The sequence below is a fragment of the Buteo buteo genome, chromosome Z (assembly GCF_964188355.1).
Source record: "Buteo buteo chromosome Z, bButBut1.hap1.1, whole genome shotgun sequence".
NCBI lineage: Eukaryota > Metazoa > Chordata > Aves > Accipitriformes > Accipitridae > Buteo > Buteo buteo.
In genome coordinates, this window is record NC_134204.1 from 44762865 (window position 1) to 44785761 (window position 22897).

At 38.5% G+C, this 22897-nt stretch overlaps 1 protein-coding gene across 2 annotated transcripts in view; it reads right to left on the minus strand.

Annotated features, from left to right (window-relative positions):
* The window catches only part of FRMD3 (FERM domain containing 3), a 148062-nt gene that overhangs the window by 39683 nt on the left and 85482 nt on the right, over positions 1-22897 (minus strand). For both annotated transcript variants that reach the window (XM_075020326.1, XM_075020327.1), the window contains 3 exons: positions 16693-16771; positions 4404-4501; positions 3063-3186 (listed from right to left, as the gene is read on the minus strand). In XM_075020326.1, coding sequence (XP_074876427.1) covers positions 3063-3186; positions 4404-4501; positions 16693-16771 — 301 coding nt within the window. The remainder of the gene's footprint in view (positions 1-3062; positions 3187-4403; positions 4502-16692; positions 16772-22897) is intronic.

The window sequence follows — 22897 nt, forward strand, 5'->3', positions numbered from 1 at the left end:
AAAAGGTCACATTTTGCTAAAATCCAGTGATGTTATCACAGCCACAAAGGATAAGAAATAAGGGCACCATGTCATACATCAGTTTTAATTAATGAGAACAAGGCTTCTAAATGACACAAGATGAGCCAGTAAGTCATCGGCAGCTGTCACAGTACCCTACTGCTACTTCCCAGACTCTCCCCTCACAGTCTTCATGTGTCTTTCAAAACGCAAAATCTTCTGTCATGCTGTAGGACAGAAGAAAAGATGTGCCTAGTGAACAGACCTTGACAATGCCAAGACAGGACTCTGTGAAGAACTGGCCTTTTCCAGGCCAAAGAGCTTCGGTTAATGGGAGCCTGCTGCAGAAGAAAGATGCCATGATCTTTATTTATTTACACGTGTGAAGAAAACAAAGAACCAGACGCACTTGCAGTGCTGAAACTCAGAAGTAACTCTTCTGAAGGTAGCAGAACAGCAGCTGGGTTAAAACGGCTCTTAGCCTCTTCTGCTCTCCTCACATGTTAGCTCTCAGCTAACAAGCCACTCAAGTATCTTGTTAAAAAAAAGGTCAGGGGAACCATCTGCACCATTTTTTTAAATACTAATTGAGAAGCAAAACATTAATTCTTATCAGAAAATTCAATTTGCCAAATGCAGTGAAACAGATGTGCTGATCAATATCAGACAGAAGCCTCTAAGCTTAGTGTTTTTTCTAATCATCTTTTTCCAGCTAGGTACGGAAATCTGATCGTTTGGCATTGGACGTCTCATATTGTTCATTATATGACAGACATATGTTATTAATTTGTACTCCTAGAATAGAGATCTATGGAATTAAATATCTGGAAAAATGTAAAAGTCTTATGTGACTAGTGGCTCCCTGATATAAAAAATGTAATATGATGATCAATTTTGGGAAGACAGAGTTACAGTAGAAAATTGCCAGATAGTAGCTATCCAGACAGCTCTGAAACTGTCTTTGTAACCAGACAAATAGGTAAGGCACACCAGATCCTGACATAAGTGAAAGAAAACAGAAAAGCAAGAAAACACCTCCTGAGGGCTGCAACGAGCTATAAGCCACTGAACCTAACATTCATAACATATAAATTGGTAAAATCTAGAATAGAAAGAGGATTAAGGAACATATACATGTAAGTGGGATATATTAGGAGAGTTCTGCTATAAATTATAGTTATACCTCAAACACCTTCTGGAGTTCTTTGCAGGAATCAGCAGATCCACAGGCAAAAGAAGTCAGGTTGATACCATCTGATTTCCAAAAGGTAATAATGAATAGTCTCCCTCACCAAGACTACTGAAGAAATTCAGGGGACATCCTCACACACTGAGCAGCCATTGATAGGGGGAATCCACAGGTAGGAGAATCCCAGAGGAACCTGTGTGAAGGCTTGTAACATTTACTGTCACAGGATCAGGAACATTATACCAACAGGAGACGGGGCTTAAAAATGAGCTAAAAAAATGTGTCTGGTTATTCACAATAGAGGAACTAGCAGATTAAATTCACAATGGATGGGCAGAATTATGCACAAGGGAAAAAAACAACACAGAAAAACACCTCTCTCCCAGGGCTATGAAATACAAAAAAACATCAGCTTTGGCTAACCACCCTTCCTTCCCTTCTCCTAACTTTAAATAAAGGACTAGCCTGTTCTTGAAAGACTGAATTGATCAAAATCTTTCCAATTGCACTTTGGCTGAATTGATGAAAGATCTTGTTTTTAAAGGGTTCAATTTATCCTTTGGAAATCTGCAGCCACTGTATAGGATAATACTGAAAGTAAGAGAAATTCTGTTTTCTTTTTTAAAAGTCTGCTTCTATGGGTCAGTGTAAAGTGCAGCCTGGACCGCTCTAAAAATATTAGATGTAGCTGTGCCATTTAAAAGATTGTTTCACTGAAAGAAATATAGACAAAGTATATAGGTTTCATGAAGGAAAAAAGAGAAGACGCATTAATATTGGCAAGATTATGGTCATGAATGTTGCACTTCAGTTGAACAACATATTTGCTAGGCTTCTGAAAAAAAGAAGTGTTTTAAGCTTTAATCCCTCTGAAAAGGAATTCTTCATTTTCTTATTTTTCCCCCAGGAATTTGGTGTCTCAGAACCTAATTTTTGTATAAACACTATTCATATACTTAAGTAAAGCATTTACTTATATACTTCAATATGAAAACAAAACACAGAGGGTTTAAGCAAGTGCAAAGAGCCTTGTAATCTTTGAATAAAAATTGTCCTTCTACTTTATGTAGCTTTCATTTGATTTTATGCATATCCTATTCCTTTCCAAGTTTTCCGAGGACTATCCTCAACTGAGCGAAATGACTGGGGCATCACACAAGCTACCGTCACGACGACTGTGCATGTCATTTGCTGACAATCCTGAAGAGGGTAGAGTTGCACAACTCACTGCTACTTCTCTCCTGAAATACTGTTCTTCAGGAACACATTCAACTTTGAAACCAAAAGACTGATTAGCCTATCTTTCTCCATTCCCCTTTGTCACACTATTAAAAGTTTAGGACAGAAAAAGAGCACGCAGAGTTCTGAATCTCACCTCCTTAGTCTTCCAAAGAAGTTATTTAAATACATTTCTGTGCAATCCACCACTATGTTAACAACCTACAGATACAATAACTTAATTACAGTTTCAGTCAGGTCAATATCTATCAAGAATTTTATAACTGCACTACATACAGGAATTTCACAGCGAAAGGCATAAGTGTCATCCCTAAATGAAAGATGTCATTCCACTAATCAACCAGAGCAGCTCTCATGATGTGAGCCGCTCCCTCTAACCAGACCTACATTTCAAACAAATGCAGTCTAAATTACCAGCACACAAGCAGGAATCAGCTATGATTAATGAAGGTTTACAGGAAAAGAAAACCCACTAAGCTGAAACTGCATTTTCAAATACAGCATATTAGACAGTATATTGGTAGAGCATCTATTATAACCCAAGGAACAAACCCTCCTATATTAACATACACTATTTGGAAACAGATAAAAGTATTTCTTAGCTGTCTTTTTACCAAACAGCATTCTAAATTACCTGAGTTCATTTTTATGCATTTCAGCTATTTTCTTCTCGAGCTTTTGTGACTGCTTGGGAAAAATCTTAAAGTCGCTGATGTAATTCTCTGGGTGTTCATCAGGATCATAATCACCAAGCTCAGCTAAACAGATCCAAAATACAAAACAAAACAGAAAAATTCAATTGCAATATTAGTTAATAAGGAAATAGTCAGTAAATACAGTGTAATTCAAGGTACTTCCATGATAGGTAAGAATCCAGCATCTGTCAAGAACGTTACTTTGAAGAATTGATAGTTAACTGAACAACAAAATCCTTGTAACTGCAACTTCAATTAATGAGTTTCAAGGGAAGTTCATGGTTTATTAACTGCAGCAGTAATTAGCAATCCTAAACTATTTTCTGTGGCAGAAACATGCTCTCTAAAACAGAGGTGTAGGTAATGTTCACCCTTTGAGTACCTGTCATTCTGGCACCAGACAGAACTGAAACAATGCATTCCAGATTCTCCTCTTTTCTACACTAATTTATCCTCACTGATATGGACTGGTTTAATTCTGTTCTAGCAGGGAAACACAGGCTGTAACATTATTTAAGGTGGCCCACAGTATTTGATTCCTCTTCTAAAAGATGCATCACTTAGGCACCCAAACATGGCATTTGGTGTTTTAATTTTCCAAATAAGTCTCTTTTCATAAGGTCTAAACTCAATCTTAGTTTGGATATGCTCCCTTATATTGCATTAAGAGTTTCATTCACATTAAGGCAGAATGAAGTGGACTTCCACACATGACATTGCTAATCAGACATCTAGCTAACTATTTCTGTGTGCAATCCAAGACCTATACCTGAATTTAGCCCTAAGGAAATGAGGGAGAGGGAGAGGATGAGAAAAAAAAAAAGGGGGCGGGGGACGACGACACCTTTATCCTTGAATTACATCTACTATTTTTGCCAGAGATTCCGTCATCACACAAGTCTTCTTTACCATAAGAAAGGGCACTGAATGACACCTTTTTCTTGCTTAGGTCAAATGGAATAGGCTACATTCACATTCAGGATTCAGAACAGAATTTTGCTTTGTTTATAACTGGAATCTAACATTGATGCTTTCACATAAATGCTAAGACAACCTGTTGTTTTGAATTTTTTTTTTTTAAGTTCCAGTTTGGGTTTAGTTGGCTAAATGGCTGAATTACTTAAAACACTTTACAGTGCATGTCAATGCGGGGAAACAGTACAACTAAAAAAAACCCATACATTACTGCTAGCTATACTCCCACAACAGTTCTGAGTTCCTTTTTATACTGAACACACCTATCAGTTAAGTATCTGAAAAAGCCTCCTGCTTGTACTTACCTTGGACAATACAGGCACCCAGGAAGGCAGCATCAGAAAAAGAACACAGCAAACGGCCATGGAAAATGTCCCTTTTTATTTGTAGATATAAGAGGTATCTGAAATATAATTTAAAAAATCAGGAAACTATGTGGCATCTTTTTGTAACAGATTTAACTTATTGGTGTGAAACCAGCTGTGCAACTATTCTGGATCTCTCTCTTGCTACCTTAAATGGCAGGAAAAAGAGGCAAAGTGCAACCACAGGAAAAACTAGATGTAAGACAAGAGATTTTGCTCAATAACAATGAAATAATGACACCAAAACCCACTAAGAGATAGCATGGAGAGTAATTTATTTAAAATGTACATCTGTTACAATGCTCATTAGTAACGTGAAATAAATTAGAGTAATGTCAGTTTGTTTGAGCACACCGCCTCTCATTAATTACAGGTTTACACAAGGAAACCTCTCTATTGCTGTGGACAAAATAGCACATTGACCACAGCAGAGAGGATTTCTTTCCTTTTCTTTTTTTAATCTGTGAGGCATCCTAGATGAAGCTTTGAGGTGAAAGCAATTCCCTGAGGCCTAGGGGGGCAGCAGGCAAAGGGGACTTGCCTGGGGGGAACCTCTCCCATTCCTCTCAGAGCTCTGTTCTTCCTCCAGAAGAACTGGGGAGAAGAAAACAAAAGGCTCCTTCTATCTGCCCTCCACCTTCTACCACAGAGCAGCATTATTTCTAATTGCAAGAGGAGAGATGCAGCTGCGAGGCCATCACTTTCTCTTTTGCTTTCTCCCCCAGAGAGCATCCTCCCAGAGACGGACCAACTCACAGCCAGTGACTCACTGGCAGCTCCTTTCCCAGCCACCTGGCTGGTTACAGCTGCACCATTCAGCAGCTTCACCCCTCTGGGAAAATAAAGCATTTAAGCATTGCTTTAGCCAGATAAACTCAACTATCTGGAGGGTGCTATCAGACCCAGTGGCTTCTGGAGACCATCAGGACATTGCCTGATGCTGCCAGTCCTCTCCAACCCTGAGCTGCAGTGTAGCCAATAAAAATGTGCTCTATGAATAACACTGATGTCAGACATGTTTTGCCCAAGTTACTTGGTTCTGTGTGTACCGTGAGCTCCTGCACCAAGTATCTTGTCTGAAGCTTACAGGGAGTTCTGGATTTGAGCAAGCCTGGAAGCATTATCTGAAGGGCAAGAGAAATTTTCCTCCTTTCCTTGGATTGTTACTAAATGCTATGTAAATAGGAGACAGTTACCACTGAGAAAAGCAATTTGTTCTTATTTTGAACACATTCTTTCACTGCATTACAGTATTATAAGTTTCTACAGGGACTTTGCCCATCAAGGCCTTTTTTTTTTATTTTGCAACCCCTTTTTTTTTCCTGTAATCAGTGTCCAGTAACAGCCCACAAATTCACTTCCACAATTTGGTACTGCTACAGTACAAGTAGTTCCCAGAGGAGATCTGCATCAGGATGAACCAACGGTCTCAGTGAGATGCAGTAAAAATTCTCAATCACAATGACAACCTACTGGAAAAAGCTCAGTGTGTTGATGCAGATACCATATGTAACTTGGGCAAATGAGCAGTCCCCATCCTAAGACTTTTGGTAAATTTTTCCAGGGTGAAAAATTGGCTTGTGGTTCTCCAGAGTGACCATTAGCTTGAGGCCAAACGGAGTTCACCTTTTAAGAAGTGCCAAAAAAAGCCACCTATGAAAGGGCATCCCTAGATTTCACAGCATGGCTTGTTAGATGAGCTGTAAGGTCAACAGATCTTCAACCACACTGCACATTCGTAGTTTCTGAGTTTGAAAATTACTATAATGAGATACAAAAGTAAACAGGCATCCAGAAAAGCGTATTAACTCACTGCTCCTGACCTACATTTGCAGACATGAGGCTGAGGTGAGAACTAAGAATCTGAAGTGTCAGGACTGTGCCAGGTCTGACTCTCCAGCTGTACAGATGGAAGCAAACACTATGAACAGTTACTTTTCCATTAATATTTTGGTATTTACAAGAAGAAAAAACAGTTTTGCAGGAAATTCTTTCCCATGTAACAGGATTAGGTGCCAATGCTGCCTACTGTGACCATCTATTACAAGCCATTATCTTCAGGGCCCAGGGAACATGGAGTATCTTCAAGAATTGACTCAAAGCACCTATTCAAGAGTCAGGCAGCCTCTCTCTCTCTCTCAAATGCTATGAAAGAAATCACAAGTTAGAGTCCTGAAGTGAGATGGCAGGGAGTCCCCCTCCCCACCCAGTATCCAGTTATTTTGTGAGAATAAACCTGAAAACACAAATACATGAATTCAGTAGAATTCAAAACCAGTTTTTTTAATACAGGGGGACAGCCATAAATACAACAGTTTGTGATGGGTCACTAAGATACTACACTGGCACTTAGGATCAAACACAACAGCAGCATCAACAGAAACCCCTCAGGATGAGGGCAAAAACTAATTTCTATACATTCCACTAAAATTCTGTATAGATTAACATGGGAGTTTGGGTGGAAGTGTGCATACTTATGGCATTTCTAAGCAAATAGTTTGTTGCTGACCAGGAACAAAGATCCTCAATGTCGTTATTAAATTTCTGCATCCATAATAGTCTCAGTTATCTGAGCTAATCTTAAACAAGAAATGCATGGGTTTATTTTCCCCAGAGAAAAATCAAACAGGAATAAATATAGTTTTTATACTAGTTTCTTGCTTAAGCCTGTTTGCAATGTGAAACTACCAAAATTTGTCAAAAAAATACCCCCTAAAGTTAGTTTCATTACAATAAAAAATAAACATACTCTTTCAATCTAAATTGTCAATATATGCACTTTTGTCAATTACATGAAGCTAAAAAAAATGTAGTATTATCCATCCCCTCCAGCTAAATCACTAGCTCTGCAAGTTGTTCAGAATTAAAAAAAAAAAAATCAGAATTAAAAAATTGCAGAAAATTTCCATCACAATTTTTCCATAACTTCAGGATAACACATTTTTCATTGTCTTGTCTCCCTAACACACCAGGAAATACTTCTTTTCTGTAACAATTGGGAAAACACAAACACATATTCAGTTTTCACTGAGAGGTGTGTTAACAGAAGATAAATAAGAGTAAGCAGAGGATATGTAACAAAAACTGCACATAAGACATAATTTTAGGGAAAAGAACATTTGTGCCTCAGAGCTGATTTCTTCCCAGTGATCATCCTGGGATGACAGAGCTGAACACAAGCCATCACGTAGGCTAGCTTCTGTCACAAACGTGGGCCATAGATGTTATTCATCTGTCTTTGCTTTAAAATATATAATCCCTAGCACTTGCTAGTCTGAGGAAAAAGCTCTGGTTTTCCTCCCTTATGTGGAAGGGCTTTGTTGTTGCAATGTTTCACTGGCTGTTTGGGGGGCAAGGGGGTGTCTTTTAAATTGTTCCTGTACCTTTCTATTACACTAATAATTTTTAAAATAAAAATACTTAAGTTTATTTTTTCTGTCACTAAGGTTCTGTGCTACTGAGTTGCTGCATGCATTTGACCATTGAAATCCTTAATCAAATAGTTCAAAATCACACTTTTAAAGAATTATTTCATTTCTGAGGAAAAAAAGAGAAAAAAAGAAAAAAAAAAAGAAGAAAAAAAGAAACATCTCCAAGACAGATGGCAGCAGTCAAGAGGGGAAGAGAGGCACACACCACAGTTCCCAGTAGAGATGAGAAATTCTTAGCTGGGACACAAGGGAAGCACTTACACTCATAAGAAGGGCAGGGGAATACCCATGCAGAGCAGAACCAGAGAGTCTGAATGTGTTTTTCAGAGACCACCCACACAGCAAGCTGCATAGGATGCTATTCATCTTCAAAGCAAGAAGGCCAGCCTGGAACAAGACTAAGACATTAAGGAGTTTTTTTAAATGAAGGAGATATATGCACTTTGCACTGGAAGCCAACGTTGCAAGCTTTGACAAAGTTTGGCTCAACCTCAGACACTTCCTATAATCCTGATAAAGTACTTTCTGTCCCAGGTCAGCAAAGACCTGTGAATGAGTACCTGACTCCTGAATTCAGTAAGGTTTTGCATGTACTGAAAATTGCTTCTACTTATAGAAATAACTTGCAAAATCAGATCTAATTTTGCTGCTTCTCATGTACTTTTACCACAGCTGTTCTTTCCAAGCCCTGGCACAACTTTATAGCCTGATTTACAGCCCTAAGTACTCAGGCTTACCAGCAAGCTAGTAAATGTATGCTTCAGCGCTTATGCTCATAAGTGTCTATCATTGGAACAAACTCTTTTCCATCTATTATCTGTTTGCAATACAGATGACTCAACTCCAGGTTAGCCAAGCCCTTCCCGCAACTGCAGATGAAGGGTCAGCAATATCTATTATTGTTTTTAAGCAGGCTTCATGACCCCCAGAGACCATGTTGCTAACTGCTTAACAAACAGTTTATTTATCTATTTTAAGATGTTTGATGAGGCAGGAAAGCTTTCCCACAGCCAAACTTTGTGGTTTGTCCATGTAGTGGTTTTTCCTTGTATTCAAGTCACTTCACTCATTTTATTCCAGTAATGCATTTCTCCCAGAGTTGTCGCAGCCTTTCCAGCTGACACACACGGTCACCTTGAGATATCCAGCAATGTTTCAAAAACTGTTATCTCAGCTTGGCATCTGACTTTGACTGCACTGCTCTTTCCCATGCTACTGTGCATACTCAGGTGCAGAGTAGCAGAGGGCAAATGAACGTGTTTACAATATTCCTGGATTGGGTGTCCTCCTCCCCCAGTAGAATTTATGAGTTCTTTATGTATATTATTCTGGACATTAACTTCGCATCCTGTCTTTACTGTAGATATTATCAAGTACACTGCAGGAGCACTAGTTTCCTGCCAAAGTCTATGACTCTAACCTAAACACTAACTACTACATGCTAGTATGTAATACCACAACTGAGAGAACAACTTTTCTATACTTTACAGTGCCAACTAGATAAAAAGGCTAATAGAAAAAAATAATTATATTTTCTAAAAATATAGTTTGTCTATTTACTAATATTTAAGAAGTATTTTGATATCTTATAATTTAAAGAAAAGCCATCACTCTATTAGCTACCGATAAAACACAGAGTTGACAGAAAAATCTGGGAGTCATCACAGACAGGTCTCTGAAATCATCAAGTCTGGGTGCAGCAGCAGCCAAAAAAAGCCAATAAAATGTTCAGCATCATCAGGAAAGATATTGTGAACAAGACAGAGGGGCATTTTGCCACTCTTTAAAGCCTTGGTGTAATCACTTCTTGAACATTTTACCTAGCAGTAACCTCTGCATCCTAAGTAAGACATAGCTGAGCTTGATACAGAGAAGAACTAAAATGAGTGAAAGGATAGAGCTGCCCTTACAAGGAGAGATGGTGACTGAGGTGCAATAAGAGTGAGTCTTATGAAATCTTGAGGGTAGTGGGAAAGGCAAACACAGAACTGCTATTCCCTGAATCCTGCAATACTAGACCTAGGGGGAAGTCAGTGAAATCAGGAAATTGCTTAAGGTAGACAAAAGAAAGTACCTTACACAGCAGGTAGTGAACTAACTACCTCAGAAGGCTGTGAAGAAAAATGGTATTATTAAGTCCAAAAAAACCACAAATTCATGAGCAACAGATCCAGCAAATACTACTAAAATGAACAGGCCAGTATGTAATTGTTAAAATTCCCAATACAATAATTCAAGAAAACTTTTAGTGAATTTCGGTGAGGGGGAGATAATCTATTTGTTTTCTCGTTTTTCTGGAACAATATGAAAGTTTTGTTCACACTAGCGTGGCTTTAAACCCATCACAGCATTTGTAAAACAGATACACATGGCAATAAGCACACCACAGTGATATTAGTACAGCAGTTGCCCTATCAATCCACCTAATCAGTCATAAGCCAAATTCTGGCAGAGGAATTAGGAACTAGGGGCACAGCCATCATGACTTCAAAACATAATCTTCATTCAAACACAGAAAAAAAGAAAAATCTATTTCTCTTAAAATATCTAACACCAAAAGTAGTAGGAACTACTTTGTTAACATATTTGCGAAACTGCATGACTGTCTTTTGTGTTAACAGGCACCTGTAGGAAGAACCACCCTCCTTGTTCTATGCCTTCTAGAAAGAAGTACTAACGCTAAGGATTCAAACACCATGAAAGCAGCAGCACCCCATAACTCCATCCCGAATCTATGTCCCTCCTAGATTGCCAAAATCGTCAAAGAAGCTCTGTATCCACAGAGTATTAACAAACAAACAAACAACCAAACAACAAACCAAAACACCAAAACTATTCCTTCAGAAAGAAATTGTCCATTTTCTGCCCTGGGTTGAGAGTGGGAAGGTCACTTGAATAACAGCTTTCCAGTAATCTCAAAGGTCTCATATCTGTGGTCAGGAAGATAACTGCCACTTAGATCTACCAATATGTGGGCTTGTCCTCCTGGCTTCGGAGCTGGCCAGCGCCTGCATTACAGTGTACGGTCTTTCCTTGGGAAAAGGGAAAAGCGTGAAAAATTACCATGCCAGCCACCTGCTTGAAAGTACTGGCTACAGGGGGAAAAAAAGCTTTATTGCTACACAAGAATTCATTTCATCGATGAATAAAGAGGACAAGGGAGTGGTAAGGGACAAGCTTTGTTTTGGATACTGGGTACATAAAAGCCCCACCACAGCACAGGAATAGGTTCTCCTCTGCAGACTTCCACAACTGAACTGCATCTTCTCAGCCCTCCTGCCTTCCCCTCAGAGGAGCACACGAGAACCTCTGAACATGTAAGATCTCCTTCTCCCACAGGCACAAGGTCCACCAAAAAATCCAGTGACTCTCCTGGGTAATTTTTTTCTCTGACCTGAATGTTATCTGCAAGCCTGCCAGCACTAAGTGCTCTTACTAACAATTCTCATTCATGTTTAAGACCTATGCTATTCAATCTGATTGTGAGTCCAATACTGTTAGAACTATAAACTCACTTGCCAACTGCCAATATGGCCTCGAGAAAGCCAAAACAGACAAGTGAACTTGCAGAGGCATCAAAACATAGCCACCATTGCACATCTCAAGAAAAGCAGGACCGGGTACCCAGAGAGGCAGAGGTATTCCTAAATGATGCCTGGAACAGGCTTCAGCAGCACAGGCCCACCTCATATTGGCCCACCCTTGGAAGGATGAACATATTGCAAGACTTTTCAACTTGCAAATAAATGGTTTGATATTCAAGCATTGACAACCAGCTGGAGCACAATCAGCCTCAACTGGCCTCTTACTTCTGGAGGGAAAAGCACCAGGCTTTTCAGTACAAGGCAATATCAAGTACAGCTATTTGAGACAGGACTTGTCAAGCACTGCATGCATGCAGCTGTATTGTTCTTCCTCACCCAATCTAGCTCACTCAGGGCTCTTGAATTTGCCATGATTACATACCCCAAGACTTTGTCATTTTATATGACTTCCAGTTAAACATTTTTTATCTGCTTTTCTTGTATGAAATTACTCATTACACTGTTTTATGACAGCCTAGTGACTGAAGAACTGCTTCTTGGATTAGGAAATATGGATTAGGAAAAAGACATGATGAAAGCTAGTTGAAATAATCCATCTTCGGTTAATGCTGCCAGCTACTCACTCGTGCCCTCTTCCAGGTGTGTTTTTTCTGCAATAATCATGGATTACTGCTGATACAGTATTATCTGTAGCATTTTAGATCATTTCTTTGGGACCTCAGAGGACTTTATATTCTCTCATTTTAATTATACAAACACAGCATAATGTAGGGATTTGGAGATAAGAAGGCATGAGGCCTGGGACTGCTTTATTACATAAGAAAGAACAAATACTGATTTATTTACTACCTAGACAAGAACACTGAAAAGAAATAACATAGTAAAAATCTGTGCTCAAGTATGACTGGTCTTTGGATCCATCTGTTCACAGTCCCTTGATTGTTCCCATTCTGTTCACATGCAGCATCTCAGGCTTTGTCAGCTCTGGACCCTCCCAGGGCTCTGACCTGTGATCAAAGAATAGTGAAGAGAGGCACAGAGCAAAAATATCTGTGCTTTCCAGACAGCGTAGTGGGATGCTGTGTGTACTGCGGATTGAATGACCTCTGTCATTACAACTTCCTTTATGGCAATAATATATATTATATATCTTTGCATGCCACACCAGCAGAATAATCTTGACCATTGTAGTGAACTCTGGAATATCCTTTTTTCTGCACGTCATTCCATGCACATAGCTAAAGAAAACCCCCTCTCACCATCAAGCCTGTCATGCTACCTGGAAAAACAACTGGAAGGCACCAAAAAGATGGGAAAAAAAGAAAATTAGGAGAAAAGGAAATCAGCAGTAAAACTGAAAATGTACTTATTCAAGGCCTCTACCCCAATCCTGCACAGTGTCAGCCAGAAAACAGGCTGCAGGGCAGATGCTGATTTAGCAAGTAAAGAAACTGAAATTATGTTTTACAGGTATGCATGGCAGGGAACAAGGGAGATGTGAGGACCTGCTTGTCTTGTTGCTATTGCCTAATTAAAAACTAATAGTTATTACTCCCATTAGGGATGCTCAGTGAAGCCAGTTAAACACTGTTTTCTGAAAGTGAAGTTCTTTGTTTTGACTTCATGTCACCTATAAGTGCTAGACAATTAGATCTAGAAAGCCACAGATGTACCATTCAGAAAAGTCTGATGTCCTCCACATACTACACATGAAGCAGAAGTCAAACCCTCAGAGATGGCCACACTATAGAGGAACATCACTCTTCTAGTAAGGTTGAGCACTTCCCTCTGTTTAAAAGATTACACAAACTGTTCAAAAATCCATATTCAGTTTGTGTTGCAACCTGCTGATCCTCCAGTGCACCTGAAATAAATTCAGAGGCCCAACCACTTGAGTAAAATAAGTTAAATCCTTGCCACTTTCTCCTCACAATTTTTTAGAAGGCATTGGAAAAAATGCCTTATTAGTTTCACTATTAAAAAAGAAAAAGTGTCTTTAATCTTTTTCAAACACATTTTAAACATGTATGGCCTCACTGTCCCACTGAGGAAGCAGTATTTCCAAAAATAAAGACAGATCTTTTAAATCCATGTTGACACAAGTTAAGGAGTTGAGTTAAGAAGGTTAAGCATTGAAGTGCATTAAGATTTGGGCTATGTTGACAAATTGGGTTTCGGGTAGTCTGTTATTACAGAAACAAGAGACCTCAAGGCAACAATCCCCTGGCCACTAAAGTTAACTTGTGAATTACAGTCCTAATGCCAGCTGACTCTAGAGGAAACAGCGATCATGGACCACACAGCACCTCCTGCTGTGGTGAGAGGCAGAAATTTTGTCCTGAGTCCACAGAATTTCTTATTTAGCAATAATATCTCAAAGTGCCATAACAACCAGAGGCAGGCACTGATTTTTTCAAAATAATAGCTGTGGAAGCAATCGTTAATTAAAATGAGAAAAGATGAAAGTAAGCCACTGGAATGGTACGATGTGACTGACAATATTCACAGGCGCCCTTAGCAGTGGAACGAAATGCAGTGACAGGCAAGTGCATGGCTTGAACCTTTGCCCAAGGCACTCCTGGCCTCTGAACACATGGTGTACACACATTTTCAGGCTCTTACAAGGGTTATTTTCTATAATATCATAGACAGAGGGATAACTTCAGCTATGTCATTCTCCAACTTAATTTCCTGAAAATAGTTCCGCCCATAAAACCACAGGCTAACTCAAGGATAACAGTCCAGCCTCCTCTACCAAAGGTAGGATAGAAATGAAGCAGCAGTGATCTGAGATGACAAGTACTCAATTTTCTTCCTGCAATTGATATCTAAATCCTGAATAGTATTTCTATCCATGTTATACTATTTTCATGAAATCAAAAAATTTACCCCATACACACACAGCTTCATGTACTGAACAGATGATTTTATTATTTTTTTTACATCAGATATTGCTGTGGAAGAGCAGGAAAACCAGCACTTGTTAACATCTTTATGTCTCTTTGGTGTCTCTAAGGTGCTTCATTAAAGATTTATTCCTATAAATCTTTTACAAAGACTGCATCGACAATAATCCACATGGGGGATTTAGACAGGGTTAATTAATATTCTGAACCAAAGAGTAGTGTGACAATGTGACTGGATGTCCTACTGTATCTTAACTTCATTACCTAAATGGGGACTACTGACGCCTGTCAGATTTCTCTACCCAGTCGAAGAAGCAAGAGAGTAGCTCTGTGACATGCATTAGGCACAGAGTAGCAGAAATGCAAAGCAGTATTACCGACTCAGCTGACTGTATATACAGCTATGAAGTACAGATGGCTTTTATGTCAAAGGGTGACAATATGATTTCATTTTCAAATCATCTTAAGCACACACTGCTACAAATGTAATTGTCCAGTGAACAGACTGAGCAGAGCTAAGGAAAAAAACAACCAAACAACAAAAAACCTACCAAAGAGCCAACTAGCTACCAAGGATTCATGACTGCCCTCTGTCAAATACTAATGGACATTTTTCTTCTTGAATTTCACCAATCATTGCAATTCAAGGAAAAAAAAAAAAGCAACTCAAGCCAATTTAGAGCATCATCTTGAAGCTGACCTTCTGCTTTAGACAGTAAAGCAAATTCTCAGAGGCAAGTTACACTACACTTCACTTGCTTATTTCAGGAGCATTTCCTATACTTTGTTATTGTGTAGGAGACCTGGGCAGGGACAAAGCAAAGCTTCCCAAATAGCAACATTGGGAAACTATAAAGCTGATCAGGTACAAAAAGGTGTCATGTACACAAGGTGGACATAAGAAAAGAGAAATTATTTCTCCTCTTTAAGGTCTTAATAGGATTAGTTTTAACAAAAGACTGTAAAACATTTTTCATACAGTAGCTTGACTTTAAAAATTTATTTGAAATGTTCCAGCAAAGCCTAAAACATACTGAAAGCACAATACACTTCAGTGAGCTAATTCTAGGTGCTTTGCATTTCGATAACACTTCTTCTGGGAGGGTGTCCAAGTAGTTAAAAAAAAATCAATTAATTAAGGCTCTTGAGTGAGGAAAGTCTATACAAAGTTTATACTCTGGCTCATAAAAAGTAAAACATTCATCCAAGGACAAACACTAACAAATAGTGAAAATCCCTTGACTTCCTGGTTTACAACCCGTTCACTCAGCTAAACAATTTCAATATTTCACCCAAGATAAACATCTGTAATATGAACTGTATGTTCCAGCTGCTCTATACAAACTATAAACTTACCATTCAGCAAATGCAAGCTGTTCCTGAAACTTTCAGTATGAGACATGGGATAATGGGATCACTCCCATTCATGAAGTGACTTGTGAGCGTAAGAATTTTCAGGGCTTGGGGAAAGCATCAATGAAGAACTCAAGGCAACAAGTGCTCAGGCGCTCCATACTTCTGCAACATGCAACTATTAGTCAGTGGTGTGACCTGCTAACTACAACATAGTAAGGCGTACATATAGTCCTGCACAGCTGGTGCAGAGATCAAAAGAGCTGTTACTTTCCTACATTTTTCCCCCCAAGTGCATTCCTTGAAAAATACCCAGAGCAACAGAATATTCAGAATGGCTATGAGGAAGGACGAAAGTCCCATTCATTAAGTATGACTGATCTGTTGCACAGCTGTTTTCACAGCATACGCTGGAAAACTCCAGTATAATCAACAAGACATCTTAACCTCCAGAGTAGCTGTCCTTTAAAAACATAAATATATTGCACATCTACATCAGTTTGCTAAAGGACTATCAGTACTTTAAAAATACTATCATCTTGTTTGTGGTCCTAAAGACACACACAAGAGAAAATTCAGTGAGACTATACACATTCCTTTTGAGAGAGTTAGAGCCATTACTGAATTAAACTTCACAGATTATTTCACAGAAAAAAAAGAAAAACTAAGACACAAAAGAAACTTACTCAAGACTACAATCCTTGCCAGGGGAAGAGTCAGGATAATCCTTGTCCAGTCACTTGATCACTGCTTCTCATTCTGAAAGTTCTTCAACAATATCACTACTTCTATGTATGTTATAGAAAAGTCCCCTTAAACTGCTTTTAAAAATCTATAGGTATCACAATACATAAAAAAGCTATCAGTAGTGCAGATGTCTGTCTACTCTAGTATTTTAGCATAAATAGTGAGAACCCTACCCTACACAACAAACTGTCTTATTTTGAACTTAATGATATACATTAAATGCACAGACAAACAAACAAAAAAATACCTGGTGAGCTCTTCTTTAATCTTCAAGGGTTCATGTGGGTAGAATTTCACTCTAAAGCACATGGTATATGGTGGATGAGCTGAAACATTATAAAGAAAAAGCATGAGAACAGTAGGAAACAAACATTGCCTCAGCCACTCTGAAGGAGTGGCCTCCAAGAGTCTTACAAAAGTAGCCTGTGTGATGGTTAGCTCTGAAGCATCAGGCAGGGATTCAAACAAAACCAATAAATATTATCTATACATATAAAAGGAATAGATCATATGACAAAGAAGGCCAAAGCATGTGCAAAATACAGCTAACGTAGGCAAATCAATTTATAAACAGTTTTGCATCTCACAAGATGTATTGCTTGATCCAAGAAGTACAAAACACATTTGGGCTGCTTTTTTTTTTTTTTTTTTTTTTTTTGGCAATTCATAAACAGGAACCAGTTGCATCTTGTCACAATGAGATACAAAGGTGTTATGTATATTTGTTATTCCTGATAATGATAAAGCCTAGACTACAAAATGGAAAAAAAACATTCATTAAATTTAGCTAATGAAGCTAGAGACAACAGAACTGTTTCTGTTTCCTGTATTTAATAAGACTACATCACCTACTCCTGAGCTATGGTATAAATACCAGGCCTTAAGTACAATACTTTCACTTCTCAACACAAAGAAAGAAAGAAAGAAAGAAAGAAAGAAAGAAAGAAAGAAGGAAGAAAAAGAAAATTGGAGTAACAGGAATCATTTCAATTCTGCAATCAGTGTCTCTCAGTTTTACATTAATGAACACAGCTTTATATACCACTGTTGTATCTTTGATAGCATTCAAGATACTACCTAATCCTAAACCAGTTGATCTTTCAGTGATTACAGAAGGGACAGAAAGCAAATTGAAGACTATTATTCTAATCAAAGAGGCATCTTGTGACAATCATGTTAGGATAAAAGACATGTGGAGACCAAGTAGAAGGCTTAAATATATCACATCAGGCACAATACACAGGTAGGCAGAGCCCTCAGAGCTATATGTAGCCAGGTAATGTTCTTGTTTTAAATTCCAGTTCGAAGTAAGAAGGAAAATACCGCATCTTCAAAAGGTAGATGGTGTGGGGAAAAAAACCACCTATATTACACAAGCCATGGTAACTGGCCAGCCTGCTGCTAAGAGCAAGAGAAAGCATGGGGTTAGAGCAAGCACCAAGACAGAACTGCTGTCCAAGCAGCAAGGGCCTCAGCACAGTAAGCCATGCAGAGGTCCTCTTTACCAAAATGTTTACCAGCACGGTCATTTTTAGATGGACATAAGTAGAGGGAAAGATGAGGCTTCAAACAAAATGGGAATATGTGATCACTGTGCTCATTTGGGAGTGTCCTACAGATGTGAGTGCAGAATTATAATCCTTTTATTAAAATATTTAACTATGGAATTAACTTTCTGCATATTTACACTAGTACTCAACATTTATAGACCCTTACTTTTCACAGGTTGGGGTTTGGGGGTTCTGTTTTGTTTTGTATGCAACTTTTATTTCATAGTAAAGGGCAGATCTGCAATAGTCTAGTTAGTTTTAAAAGTCCCTTAGTCTTAATGTATACTCAACGCACACAGACAATCTAACTTTCCTAAATCTTGAAGAGATGGTGCTTTTATAGGAGGAAAATAAGGGAAGGTAGAAGATGAGAGCAAAGAAAATTACAGGGAAAGTGAAGGAAGAGAACAGGTGAAACAGAGAATTAGTTATTGTAATCTATAACAGTAATCACTAAGCTACCAGAACATTTTACTGTACCATCTCCTCGAGCTTACTAGCTCACTGGCTTGTATAAACTGCATGTGGAAATTAGTTCAACAATCATCATACTTTTCAAGCTACATTGACTGCAGTGTTTACCTGTATGCTGCAGTTTTCCACAAACACATCTCTGGATATTACATAGTTCCATGTGATGTACAAAAGCAACAGAAAATAAAAATGCATTATATCTTTAGTTATGGTTGGTATCTTTTGGTGGGTTCAACTCCTTCTGGAGATGAAGGAATATTTTCCCCTTTCAAGACCTCACATTGCATGTTTTTAAAAAAAGGTCAGCCTCAACAAAATCTGCTGACTCACATTTTTTTACTTGTTTAAGTAACTACTCATTTAAGACACAAGGAGGAATGTCAGAAGACATGGGAATGGAGAGATTAAAAATACAGAAGAAAAGAAAGCAAGGAAACAATAACAAACAGAAACAAACAAGAGGAAGTGGAGAAAGACAAAAAAGCCTTAAGCTTTTGCTAGGGATGGTTTGAACATTCAAGCTAATCAAATCTGTACAAGCCCTCTGAAGGCAAAAGAAACATTCAGACTACTTTCTGTGGGCTTCAGTATCTTAGACGCGATGGCAGCATTGTCTTACAGTGATTGGAAATAGGCTGCAAAACAGAGGACACTGTTAAGTCCTCCCTGCCCTGTAAAGGCAAAGTAGAACGTAAACTGAGTTCAGTGTCCCAGAAAGGGGAACAGCCATCCAGAAACGCATGGAGTTATGTTGCCTGGAGAAGGCGAAAGATACCATAAGTCATCTTAAATGGTTCTGTCTCTTCCCAATAGCCTTCTTAAAACTAAGCAAGGGAGAAAAACTTGCACTTCCAGAATACAGTACCACTTACAAAACGTAAGACCCAGGATAGAAGACCCAACCTGTATTAAATGCGCTAGAGCTCCTCCTCAGCAAGAAAGAACTTTTAAATGTCCTGACAGATTTAGAAGTAGTTTGTGCTTGAAATAGAGATGCAGAAATAAGAACAGCTCGTGCATGGCTCTGCAAGGCCCTAGATAGTACAAGCCTACTGCAAGATCCTAAAAATGTACTGAATTTTACCCAGATTTTTGGATGTCAGTGGAACAATTTAAACTTTGGCTGTGGAAAAAAGAAAGAAAGAAAAAAAAAAGAGTTACAGTAGAAGAGCCACACTCTGGCAGTATATGGTAAGCACAGAAAATCAACAGCTGCCCCATATGCAAAGAGTATCATAGCAAGGAAAGGACAGCATACACTGCACTAAAAAATAGCCCAGATTTACTTAATAGCAAAGGTTATGGTATGAAATGTTTTCCTTGCAGCAGAAGGACAGTATGTGACAGAAGCATACACCTACAACCAATGCAAAGAATACACAGGAGGTTTGGCAAGGCAGTTTGCAGCCTACTTAGCAAACCTTTTCCTAGACTCAAGCTTGTATAACAATATTACTCCTCAGCAGTGCAGCAAGCAATACAAAACAAGGCTGCTGCAGCCTGCTAAACAGAGGTCCTTTCTCAGCAACACCTGCAAGAATGGCACCATCCCAACCCGCAATTTGAAATGTTAAAAAGAATATGATCCCCTCCATCCAGTTCATCTCTGGAGATGAAATAAGAAGGTATCCTGCAATTACAGAAGGAAACAGGATCCTCTTTTTCTGTTCATCTTCCCAGTTAGCAAACCAGCCACAAACAATGAATACTTGAAAGGAGAAGGAGGGAACCCCCACAGCTATCCACTTTCCTCTCCATCTTAATTTTAAAATGGATCATGAGCCTAAGGTTCCTCCAAAAATGCATTTGATGATGTGTAAACATTTAGTAAGGCCTTCATCTTACAGATTTTACAGCACTGGAGAAACACACATGAGACCCTCATATTCTCTCATTCACTATATTCTTGTAGTGGAAAGCAAGATAGGCAGTGAATTGTATCAGCTCAAGAGATGAGATCGTCAAACCAGACAATTCCTCAATTCCTTGAAAGCAAAATTACTTTCTACCACTTACTCACACATTAAAGTGGAAACATTAACCACAAACCTTCCCAAAACAGAACTCAATTTGTAGAAGAACATTTCTTCAACACAAAACTAGTCTCAATATAATCAGTTTTATAATAGCTATAAGCCTTTTCTTTCAGAGTGGTCCTTTATCTGTCAGATAAGGAGCAGCTGGTATAGCGAAATGCCCAAGGCTTTGTCAGAATTTCCTACCATCACAGGCTTTGCTTTCTCACTAAAAAAGATTCACAATTACAATAATTTCAAAGGACTTTAGCATGGAGAATAGTATTGACTGAGAATTCCATTGCGATAGGGCAATTAATTTGCCAGTTTATGTGCTAACAGCACATAAGGGATGCAGGCAAAAGAACAAATAAAACCATTTAAATTATATCAAATGCTGAAACCAGTCATGATCTAGACCCTCATAAAGGAACTACACACACAGATGGAAGGTTTCCAGGCAACTGATTGCATGTTTTTAAGGTTTATTTAAGTTGCATTTAACTAAGACAAACTATTCAGTGTACCTGAAACAGTAAGGATCTCCTAACTAAAAAATCAAAGCTCTAACATCCTGACTAGAACAAAGAGGGATATGGGAGCTGCACCCCTTGGCACAGATACCTATGTGTAAGGGACTGAATCCTACATGCATTCATTTTTAAGAAAAGCCCACTGAATCATTTGTCTTCTGTGTAGATGAAGAGCTTATAAGGAATGATAAGCCTAAGAAAAACTACACATTCATATTAACATTTTCTTCATTGAAAGACAATTGGAAAAAAAAACAATTTATGTATTTATATTTATGTATTTATATTTATGTAAGCCAAAAATTTTTTTTAAAAGCTAGTGAAAAACTTCACTGAAGTTTTAGAAGTGCGAACCAAAGAGGGAGAAGGAGGGAAGATTCTCAGTTGCAACTTTTGGGAAGGTTTCCTGTTTGTTTTTAACAACCTGCTTTTCATCCAGCACAAATACTGACTTCTGTAATGAGCTGTACTGGCAGTGTTGGTTTTTTTTGATTAAACATGGAGTACAGATGGATACTGAAAGCCAAATGTGGATGTTTAACTTCTCTTCATAGCCCTGAGAATGCAAAACTGCAGAAAAATTTGTACGTCTCTCCTTGATGTTACATATTCTCCAAACTACACTACCCTACCAAAAGTTAGTTATCATTTAAAAAAAAAACAAAAACATTCACTCAAACAGTCTTCATGTTCACTGATGCTGCAGAAGGATCTCTGGGGAACCCTAAGACATATGCTGTTGTTTCCATGTACCTCTTCCCCTACCAAATGAATCAGCGGTTCATCCATACCACTTGCTCAGCATGTTTAAGACAGAACACTACTCAGTGTTTTTATTTTATGCATAAGATATACCTGATCTATCATAAACCTCAAATTGTGGGGTCTTCTTCATTGCACTCAATTAGTTATGGGACAACACAGGGCAAGGTGGATTTTCATCAACCAGTTATAACAATGCTTTAAAGCATGTTATTAAATCCTCATGAGGATCATAGGTAAAGAATATACAGCATCCAGATTAATGCCTGAAGAATCACACAAAACTTCCTGTTTTCACTGTGCATGGATCTATAAGCCTCATATTTGATCAAACTCTTTTTCAGATTCGTACTGAGACATGAAAACTGATAAGTTTGTTGAGATTTAAGAATCTTTAGAAAGTTTTGCACAACCCATCTATGCATCTGGGTTCTTGCTTCCCCTGGTTCATTCCATCTCCTTTCACATTTTATGACAGGATTAGAGATAAGGAAATTAACTTAACAAATTCCAATGGCCTGTCACAGGAGAACATCCTTTTTGCGTTACTCTCCCAGATCATCTGACATGCAAGGCAGCAAGAAAAACATGTAAATTTTGAACTTGCACATCAGAGCAACAGAACTGATTCTGTTCCACTGTCATCAAGAACAAAACCCATGTAGTCGGATATTTCCCATAAAGCACATGACAGGATAGCTGCATACGTATTATACAGAATAACCTTTAAAATTAATGAAAAAAGAGAGAGGGAAAGTGCATGGGAAAACTTTGTTCTTTAGTTAAACAACAGTGCTGATGTGACCAGTAGTATTTACACCAAGACATTCCTAGACAGAAAAATACGTAAAAAAATGTAAGATGGACAAATGGAGAACAACTTTACTGTCAGTATCTGGGAGAGAATAACATGCAACAGAACAGAAAAACTGGGTTTAAAAGGACTTTATCTAGAACCACAAAGATGCAGCTACCTTAGGCAACCTTCCCGAGGGTTTTTCAACACACTGTTGGAAGCATGGTGCTCACAGCTACTGATCACTGGCCACCAATTGGCTTCAACCAGTACAAACAAGACTGGCAGTTGTTCAGGGCATTTCTGAGAGACTAAAATTTCC